This window comes from Mya arenaria, chromosome 17, assembly GCF_026914265.1.
Source record: "Mya arenaria isolate MELC-2E11 chromosome 17, ASM2691426v1".
NCBI classification, from domain to species: Eukaryota; Metazoa; Mollusca; class Bivalvia; order Myida; family Myidae; genus Mya; species Mya arenaria.
Genome location: NC_069138.1, coordinates 4,258,730 through 4,269,854, shown reverse-complemented (window position 1 = coordinate 4,269,854; position 11,125 = coordinate 4,258,730). Strand labels below are relative to the sequence as shown.

Sequence of the window (11,125 nt, the reverse complement as noted above, 5' to 3'; positions counted from 1 at the left end):
CAATATTGTTCAATTTTTAGGATGGAAATCGCTGACCTTGTGTCCTTTTGGAATTTGAATGCGTTTTAAGTGACCACTGGACATAAGCATACCTTGATGAACTTTATCAACACCAAGAAAGCATTAACCCATGGCTCTTGTTTACTTGTATCTCAAAATTCATTGTACAATTTTTACATGTTTCATGTCCATTTTACCATGTAAACGTTTCGGTTGATAGTATTGACCTCCATGTCGTTCCATGAATATTGTCATATCCATACTAGTTATTATTGTGATAATTCTCATGTTCCATATCTGATCATGCTAATATTGCGTGTTCATTTCATAGCACTTGTGTCAAGAATAAAGACAATAAAACAACATCACCTTTTTGCACTGTTTAATAAGTTAGCATTATATTCGTAGATTCTAGCACTTACATTTAGAGGTATCATTGTATATATCATTACTTCACACTGTGCATTTAAATATCAGTTATGCCACATAAATTATCATGGTCTCCAAAAGAGTCCTTTATTTTGCCTACATTAAGCAGTATCTTAATTGAAAGGAATGATCAATCTGTAAGACCATCTTCGTATCGTGTAATATAATACCTGTATTGAATGAATGCGGAGGTAAACCTGGTTGTCTGATCGAAAAGTAGAATGATTTAATAAACCTGCTTTATACATGAAAATAACTATTTTGTCCCGTTTCTTCAGTTTTGAAATGTAATAAGATGATCAGATGGTCCTGATGAAGTTGACCTTTATCAATGGTAGAAATTGAGATCAGCACAAATCGGCAACCCCGAAAGAATACGGCTTGTTAAAACTTTTGGGGTTTTGTTGTATGGTTATACATTCAGGTTTGTTCAAGAACATTTTGCAATTTTGTAGCACACAGTATTCGAGCTTGTTCAAGGAAATCTTACAATTTCATTATTAAGTTTTTGAGCTTGTTCAAGAAAATTTCGACCAAGTGTGGTCATTTTTATAAGCATTTAATGAAGGTTTATTTTCAGCCATAGAGAAAATCCACTCTGGTTGTTTTTATCTGTGTTGCATTCACTAAAATAAATTGTGTTAATTTTGACATTGCGGTAAGATAAAAATTCAAATTACTTTTCTCTGATTGATAGCATATTTGTAACTTATTTTATTTCTTCTTTTGATCATGATTCAATGAATATATTTGAAGATTGATGGAAATACTTTTATGTTGTTTAAATTGTTGAGGCTTATTATAGCAAATCGTGGTCTATATACTTTTGTATTTGTCAAGTTCTTCTGTTCGCTGTATTTGTTTAATCAGTGTTTTAAATTTATATCATTTTCTCGTGTTCACAGTTTGTAAATTTTATATTCATATTTATAAAAACTGTTGTTTGCCTGTTTGTTACAATTTACGGTGTAAATTTTCTGTGCTGTTTCTCATTTTTAGTATTTAAGGTAATTGTGTTGTATTTTTTGTTGGAAGTCGATTTCGCTTGATAGTAGAAGTATTGTGACAGACTGCTAACCCAGTAAAATTACAGGGATAAGCCCAGTAGCCGAACATTACACAAGATCATGTTAAAGGCACACATATCAAGGCCAAAAACTCTTAAAGAAAGACATAAATATAACAATGTAATAAAACAAACGAATAATACATGAATAGAAATATGATTATTGCTAAATCAAATGTCACAAATAGTGACATATCTTAATATCACCGAACAACAGTGATTATTATCGGAATTTTGAATCAAATTAACTAAATATCTAGGCTTTTGCAAAACAGTCAGGATCTACTATAACACTAAAAGTAATTCCAACTGTTTTGTATTGTGCCACCTTATTGGTGTAAATACTGGGCTTAAAGGCATATTCCACATGCTTCATTCAGGGGCCTGGGCTGGTGTTCAGTTTTACCAATTAACAGTTTTGGATGCTTTGAACCTTTAACACGCTGTATTTCTACTTTGTCTTTAACACTTCGCAAATTGCAAGGCATAGTTTCAACCGTATTTTATCAATCTGCTAACACCTTAACTTGTTATCTGACAACCTGAGGTATTACATGTTCAAATTTTACCTCGAGGTGAACTATTCATTAGATTAACTTCATATTACAGGATGGAGCATCTTGAAACAATATGTGTTTGAATCTATTTACAGAACACACATAATTCAAATAAATTATGTATGTGAGTCATCATTCTTGTTTGGTTGTTTGTATATTTATAGTGTAAGTGGGGATGCCTATCCATTACACATTCTTTTCAAAGTAAAAGAAAAATAAATAAAAATATTAAAATATGAAATATATTCTTGTTGTATATATTGAACAATCATCAACAATTACTTGTTTATTTATCGACCACTTATTGTTTGATGAGCTTGCAAATTCGAAGTCTATGCAAGAAGTCAAAATTCGATTAAACAGGAAGCATGGTCCGTAAGTGAAGTAAAGACAATGGTACACATGAAGCTGGTGAAGAAGCCTTTTGACGCAACACTTCATTCCCTAACCCAAGCTGTAAGTTAATACAAATTACTGTCCAGCTCCATGCAAACCACTCTCGTGCTCCAGCTGTAAGCTTATACATATCGATCTTGAGCTCTAACTTAAGGCTGATACAAATCAAGATCCGGCTGTTAGGTTATTCATATCACTCTTGAGCTCCAATTTAAGGCTCATCAATATCACTTGAGCTCCAAAATCAGGCTGATACCAGTTCTCTTGAGCTCCATGTGTAAACTGATACAAATCACTCACGAGCTCCAGCTGTATGCTGATACAAATCACTAACGAGCTCCAGCTGTATGCTGATACAAATCACTAACGAGCTCCAGCTGTACGCTGATACAAATCACTAACGAGCTCCAGCTTTATGCTGATACAAATCACTAACGAGCTCCAGCTGTACGCTGATACAAATCACTAACGAGCTCCAGCTGTATGCTGATACAAATCCCTCACGAGCTTCAGGTGTACGCTGATACAAATCACTAACGAGCTCCAGCTGTATGCTGATACAAATCCCTCACGAGCTTCAGGTGTACGCTGATACAAATCACTAACGAGCTCCAGCTGTATGCTGATACAAATCACTAACGAGCTTCAGGTGTACGCTGATACAAATCACTAACGAGCTTCAGGTGTACGCTGATACAAATCACTAACGAGCTTCAGGTGTACGCTGATACAAATCACTAACGAGCTCCAGCTGTACGCTGATACAAATCACTAACGAGCTTCAGGTGTACGCTGATACAAATCACTAACGAGCTCCAGCTGTACGCTGATACAAATCACTAACGAGCTTCAGGTGTACGCTGATACAAATCACTAACGAGCTTCAGGTGTACGCTGATACAAATCACTAACGAGCTCCAGCTGTACGCTGATACAAATCACTCACGAGCTCCAGCTGTACGCTGATACAAATCCCTCACGAGCTCCAGGTGTACGCTGATACAAATCACTAACGAGCTTCAGGTGTACGCTGATACAAATCCCTCACGAGCTCCAGCTGTACGCTGATACAAATCACTAACGAGCTCCAGGTGTACGCTGATACAAATCACTAACGAGCTCCAGCTGTACGCTGATACAAATCACTCACGAGCTTCAGGTGTACGCTGATACAAATCACTCACGAGCTCCAGCTGTATGCTGATACAAATCACTAACGAGCTTCAGCTGTACGCTGATACAAATCACTAACGAGCTTCAGCTGTACGCTGATACAAATCACTAACGAGCTCCAGCTGTACGCTGATACAAATCACTCACGAGCTTCAGGTGTACGCTGATACAAATCACTCACGAGCTCCAGCTGTACGCTGATACAAATCACTCACGAGCTTCAGGTGTATGCTGATACAAATCACTAACGAGCTCCAGCTGTACGCTGATACAAATCACTCACGAGCTTCAGCTGTACGCTGATACAAATCACTAACGAGCTTCAGCTGTACGCTGATACAAATCACTCATGAGCTCCAGCTGTACGCTGATACAAATCACTAACGAGCTTCAGCTGTATGCTGATACAAATCGCTTATGAGCTTCAGCTGTACGTTGATACAAATCACTCACGAGCTTCAGGTGTATGCTGATACAAATCACTCACGAGCTCCAGCTGTACGCTGATACAAATCGCTCACGAGCTCCAGCTGTACGCTGATACAAATCACTAACGAGCTTTAGGTGTATGCTGATACAAATCACTCTTGAGCTTCAGCTGTACGCTGATACAAATCACTCATGAGCTTCAGCTGTACGCTGATACAAATCACTCATGAGCTTCATCTGTACGCTGCTACAAATCACTAACGAGCTTCAGGTGTACGCTGATACAAATCACTCACGAGATTCAGCTGTACGCTGATACAAGTCACTCATGAGCTTCAGGTGTACGCTGATACAAATCACTAACGAGATTCAGCTGTATGCTGATACAAATCACTAACCAGCTTCAGGTGTATGCTGATACAAATCACTCACGAGCTTCAGCTGTATGCTGATACAAATCACTAACCAGCTTCAGCTGTATCCTGATACAAATCACTCACGAGCTTCAGCTGTATGCTGATACAAATCACTCACGAGCTTCAGCTGTAAGCTGATACAAATCACACTCGAGCTCCAGCTGTAAGCTGATACAAATCACTCTCGAGCTCCAGCTGTATGCTGATACAAATCACTAACGAGCTCCAGCTGTAAGGTGATACAGATCCCTAATGAGCTCCAGCTGTACTCTGATACAAATCGCCCTCAAGCTCCATCTGTTAGCTGATACAAATCGCACCCGAGCTCCAGCTGTACTCTGATGCAAATCACTAATGAGCTCCAGCTGTAAGCTGATACAAATCACTAACGAGCACCAGCTATACGCTGATACAATTCGCCCTCAAGCTCCATCTGTAAGCTGATACAAATCGCACTCGAGGTCCAGCTGTAAGCCGATACAACTCACTCTCGAGCTCCAGCTGTAAGCTCATAAAAATCACTCACGAGCTCCAGCTTAAGGCTGATACAAATCATTAGCTCCAATCATAGGCCGATACGGATGACTCTTGAGGTCCTGCTTGAGGCTGATATACATCACTCTTGAGCTCCCACTAGGCTGATGAAAATAACTCGAGCTCCAGCTTGAGACTGATGTAAAACACCCAAGCTGTATGTTGATACATATCGCACTAGAGATCCTGCTTTTAAGCATATGTCATCAATCACGAGCTCCAGCTTTTGGCTGATAACAAACACGCTCGATCGCTTTTGAGCACAAGGCTGTTATCTGATTCAGATAACTATCAAGCTGTAAGCTTTTGAGCTTCCTCTGTAGGCTGATACAAATCTCTCTTGAGATCCAGCTGTTATCTGATACAGATTACTATCAAACTGTAAGCTTTTGAACTCCAGCTGTAAGCTGATACACACACACAAATCGCTTTCGTGCTCCAGCTGACTGGTGCAATACGCTCTTGCGCTCAAGCTGTTATCTGAAACGGATTACTCTTAAACTGTAAGCTGATACAAATCACATTCGAGATCAAGCTGCTAGCTGATACAATTCACTACCGAGCTCCAGGTGTTATCTTAAACATTATTCTCGAGCTCAAGCTGTAACCTGATATATGTCACTTTATATCCAACTTAAGGCTGATGCAAATAACTCTCAAGCTGCAGATGTGGATATGAACTTTCACATCATTCTGACACGTATAAGTTTTTATCAATCAATGCTTCAATGCGGCAATAAATATGCCTTTGGACAAGAATGCTATAGGGAATCTCAAGTTCAAGATTACTCTTGAAATCAGGATTGTTAGCATTTAACTTAGCTTATTGTACAGTTGAAATGAATATACATGACTTTGGAAACAGTTTCAAAAGGGGTCTAAGCCCCTTCCCTTGCTTGGATATGAATCCCCCTTACACACACAGACCCCTGGATATTTTTTCAGGATTGACAATTACAGTCGAGCCCCGTTTGCTCGAACTCGCTTGGCTCGATTTTCTCTTAAGCATTCCCGCTTGGCTCGAATTCCCCGAGGATCGATGTATTTTCGCTGGTCCCTTGGAGTTCGAGCCAACGTGTAATAGTTAGATGACATGAATTAAAATCTTAATGATTTAGAATGGGCGGTGTGTGCGTAGCGAACGAGCACTTCTTAATTATTAAAATTTTGATTCAGGTCATCTAACTGACATCGAATATAACCTCATTTGCTGATACATATTCAACGCAATATCTAACGCAGGGAGTGTAATTCGGATGAGTGACAGTAGGCGGACCATTATACACCCGCGAGAGATGAACTTCTTAATGATTCAGTCTAGGACTTAATGATTGCCTATCTGCAATTTCATTGGCTGTAAATGTAGGTTGTATTTTAATATATATCTTTATATCTTTACACGCTTACAATTTTACCTCGACTTAAATGAATAAACGGTTTTAAACTGCAGATATCAAATTTTACGAAACGTGATATATAAGGATACATCCTGATAGCAATTCGAATTAACAAAGCTTATCAACACAAGGCAATTAAGCCTACGTTTAACTCGCAGACATCTATGCTTAATCGTAACAATACGCCCTAACTAATCGTGTTCCACCATCACAAATCAAGCTTAAAATAATAATTTAGAAAATCCAAAATTTTCTGTTAAGTACTTCAAGGACGTATGTGCACACTTCCAGAGCTTACTGCTATACTGGTAAAGATTCGTTTTGATGTGCAAAAATGATCACAATTATTATTAAAAAAATAATTTGTATAATCACTTTAACATATATTTATCGAAGGACATCAAAATATTTTTTTCATCTACGTTTCTCATTATTAATTGGGAAAAAAAGTTTATTCATTTAATTTTAGACGATGGACCGTGACCCTGATGACCAGCAATTGCGCTCCCTTAGACTGTCGAGAGTTCTGAGGGATATAGGCGTGACCAGACAGATGGTGGTCCGGAGGAGGGAGACATTCCTGATGACGGAGAAGATGGATAATGTAGTCAATACTATAAGATATAATAGACGTTATAACATTTTTGTCGTCGGCAGCCAATCGGAAGGGACAACAACCCTCGACATGAATTCAGATTTAGATGTACTTAACTGTGACAATGATTTCACTGTGATAACGGACTGGGCAGATTGGGAACCAGGGAAAATATGTCTTCTGGTGATAAAGAACGACGATTCTCCTCCCCAGCATTGCAGTCTGCAGATACTGAGTTGTGACTGTCCACTGCCTGAAACAATGGACATGGTGCCAGCAGAATGGGATGTGGAGGAGGGCAAGGACGGCAGGGTGCTACTGACAAACACTTGGATGGATGGTGTAATGAAACAGGAATGTGGTCGGTTATTCAGGAAAAAAGGGCCATCAAGAAGTGCTGACAACGATGTAGATTCCGTTACCGCCTTTAGCTACAGTGGACCAATGCCAGAATGCAATTTCCTATTCACAAGACCAAAGCCTGGTCACTGGCCCAGACCTGAAATACTCGCGAAGGCACGTTTGTGTGAAATATTCCTCGTCCCACAGGGACACGCTGAGAGTGATCAGTCAAAACTGGAATGGAGATTTTCTACGCTATTGATTGAAAGGCTAATCATGTTTGATCTAAACATTTTGAAAATACAGGTTTATACATTTCTTAAAATCTTACGCAAGACTTTCTTCAAACCGTTAGTTGGTGATAGACTTAGCACGTTTCATTTCAAAACAGCTCTATTGTTCACCCTAGAGACATATCCACCAGAGATCTGGCAGGAAAGGAACCTGCTGCAGTGTGTTATATATTGCCTGAAAACTCTTCAACGTTGGTTCAAACTTCGGTACTGTCCACATTACACGATTTCGGGAGTGGACCTGTTTGTGGGAAAACTTAGAAAGTGGGAGTTTCCACTGCTGTCAACAGTTCTGTCAGACATGATAGACAACATCATGGACTACGTCTCCCAGATAGAAATGGACCAGATTGGGGTGAGGATCGGCGACGGACACGTGGCAGTTAAAACAAGATACCAAAACACGATAGCTACTGCATGGAATTGTTTTAATCATAGTTTGTTCGCTATAGCAAACATAAGTTGGACTACTGTGACGGAAAATGACACTGTCTTTGAAATCCTGGACATGATCACGAGAGTACGGGAGATGGTAGCAAAAAGTGACATAAGGGCCGAATTAATACACGCGATGAAGTTTATGTATCAAATGCTAGCCTCTATCTCAGCTTCTACGCGCTTACGCTTAAACGAGCCCATATCGCTAGACACATATAGTCTGTATGAGGCCTCCCTGGACTCAGACCTCACCTCTAGCAGACTGAAGTTTGCGTCCATGTTGTACTGTAGCGGTCAGTATGAGAGAGCGGAACTGATGCTGGCACAAACCGAGAGTCTGCTGCATGCCGATGTATGGCAGTGGTGTCCATGTGCGGAAAGGACACGACAGGAACCCACTGAAAGGTTTAAAGATACTATATTTAAATTAAATGCGATTGAGGTGATCAAATCACATGTTGCATTCAGTGTTGTTTTCAATTCGTTAGAGATATGCTGTATGCCAGCATTTCTAGTGTATGAATTGTATAGAACAATTGGCCCAAAAGATGTTCAACACAGACACCCCTTGACTGGCAGATGGATGGACTTGGTCATCATCGACCCTATTGTCTTCCTGTACTATCTGCAGTACCTCACTTACAGACAGCTTGGAGAACACGAAAGAAAACTGAAAGCATTAAACAAATTATACAACTATGTTTGCTTTGAAAGTGAATGCCGTGGTCATATAGAGACAGCGCTGCATGTACTCGGCCACTGCTATGAACTGGAAAACCGACATGTTGTGGCATGGGCATGCTACATAAAATCCCTCGAGCTCTTCCCTAACAACAACGCAGCTAGATGGCACATTACGAGACTCCTTCAGCAGGCATGATGTGGCCTGGTGTGCTACAGAAACTCACTGAAACTCTATACTCACACCAACGCAGCTTGCTGTGGCCGTAGATCCTCCATGGAAAACCTCCTTTCACACATGAGCACAGCCAGGAGGCATATTTTGATATAATTTCAGTAGGCATGATTTGACCTTGACGTGCTAATTATTTATCAATTTTGCCTTTTGAATGATAGTTGGAAACAAAATTTATACTTAACGGATAATTAATGTAAATAACTGTATTAGTTTCCGCCAATTTGCTAGTTATCTTATATGCTTTTATGATGTTTTAATTTCATGCAGATTCATTCATATGCTATGTGTTTTAGTTTCAGCCAGTTTGCTAGTTGGTATACTATTGCTATATGATTTAGTTTCAGCCAGTTTGCTAGTATGATATGCTATCTGTTTAAAGTTTAGACAATTTTGGTATTTTTTCCTTTAAAAATATGATCGATATTAAAGTGTAGTGTTTTGTATGTTGTTTTTTTTAGTTGCAAAAATGTTAACCGTTCAAGTCCAGTTTATACATTGTCGACAGACTCATTCATAAAGACAATTTACATCAGGAACAGGATGTTTAACAAATTGCGTCAACTAGAAATAAGTTCATCACATGTTGCATGCAGCGCTGAATTTAGTTCAATAGGTATCTGTTTAATGCCATCATTTTGTCTTTTGAAGGGTCGTACGAGTTTAACTTTGATAATTTAACACGCAATTGTGTTAAAAACGTTAATCCAGTTTAAACATGATCAAATTTACATATGGAACAGGCAAAAATTAGGTATATGTTAGATTAATCGCATGAGCTAGAAGCATAGAACTGATACGATCACATGCTGCGTGCAGCACTGATTCTAGTTCACTATATCTCTGTTTAATGCCATTGTATAATCTATTTGAAGGGTCATTGTCTTGAAAATTTAACACGCAAATTCGTTGTAAAACGTAACCGTCCAAGTCCAGTTTAAAATTGTCGACATACTTTACCGTGCGTGTTCGGTCTTCACAATCATATTTCATCAGCTGATAAAAACATAAAGGAAATTTACATTAGGAATGGGCAAATACAAGGTAGAAATTATACTTATGCGTGAGCTAAAACTGATATTATCCGTGTCGCGTGCAGCGCTGATTCTAGTTTAATAAATATCTGTTTAATGCCATTGTATTATTTATTTGAAGGGTCATGTGATTGTCATCTTTGAGATTTAACACGCAAATTTGTTGTAAAACGTAACCTTCCAGTTTTCACATTGTCGACATATTTTGTCGTGCGACTTCGGTCTTCAAAAAGATACTTAATCAGCTGATAAAAACATAAAGGCAATTTACATCTGGAATAGCCAAAATTAAGCAGAGGTTATACATATGGCGTGAGCTAGAACTGATATAATCACATGTCGCGTGCAGCGCTGAATTTAGTTGTCACCTTGAATATTTAACACGTAATAACATAGTACTTCTTAATATAGAGCTAAATTTGAAGCAACGGAAAACCCATTCACCCTTTTCGTCGGTATTTCCCCTCTGCGCACTTTGCAACGTATTGAATTTTAAATCTGCTATTGTACACTCTTGTCTGGTTAAAATTATGAAATATCGACCTGTTTATTAATATATATATATATCGTGGCGATATCGCCTTTGATCTGATTTAGCAGACTGGCTTCTAGGTATTATGAAAAACAACTCGTGTACTTGATCCAATAAAATCAAACATTTGAAGATTTTGATGAGATCTGTATGTTATCCATTCTTAGAATGGAGAGACCCAATCAATGCTACGAAATCACGACGAAAACTTCTATTTAAGCATGAATTATCAAACCTATGCCAAACTTGTCGATGAAAATACTTAAGCGTATAAATAATAAATACATGCATTTAAACTGTTGGCGGCGTGATCCCTTTTAACCAACTTCCAAAAACAACCTGTGTACCATTCATGCCTACGTCTGGTGGGGTGATACCTTTTTATTAACTTCCAAAAACAACCCGTGTACCGTACATGCCTACGAACTTACAAAAACAACATGTGTGGCGTGATCCCTCTTAACCAACTTCCAAAAACAACCTGTGTACCATACTTGCAAACGTCTGGTAATGAGATCTCCATTACTAACTTCCTAAAAACATGTGCACCATACATGCCTACATCTGGTAATGTGATA

General features: G+C 38.8%; 1 protein-coding gene across 1 annotated transcript; it reads left to right on the top strand.

Moving 5' to 3' along the window:
- The first annotated feature begins 6,869 nt into the window (after positions 1 to 6,869).
- LOC128224361 (uncharacterized) lies at positions 6,870 to 8,945 on the top strand. Its single transcript, XM_052934177.1, has one exon. The coding sequence runs from the start codon at positions 6,870 to 6,872 to the stop codon at positions 8,943 to 8,945; it is 2,076 nt and encodes a 691-aa protein (XP_052790137.1).
- The last annotated feature ends 2,180 nt before the right edge of the window (positions 8,946 to 11,125 follow it).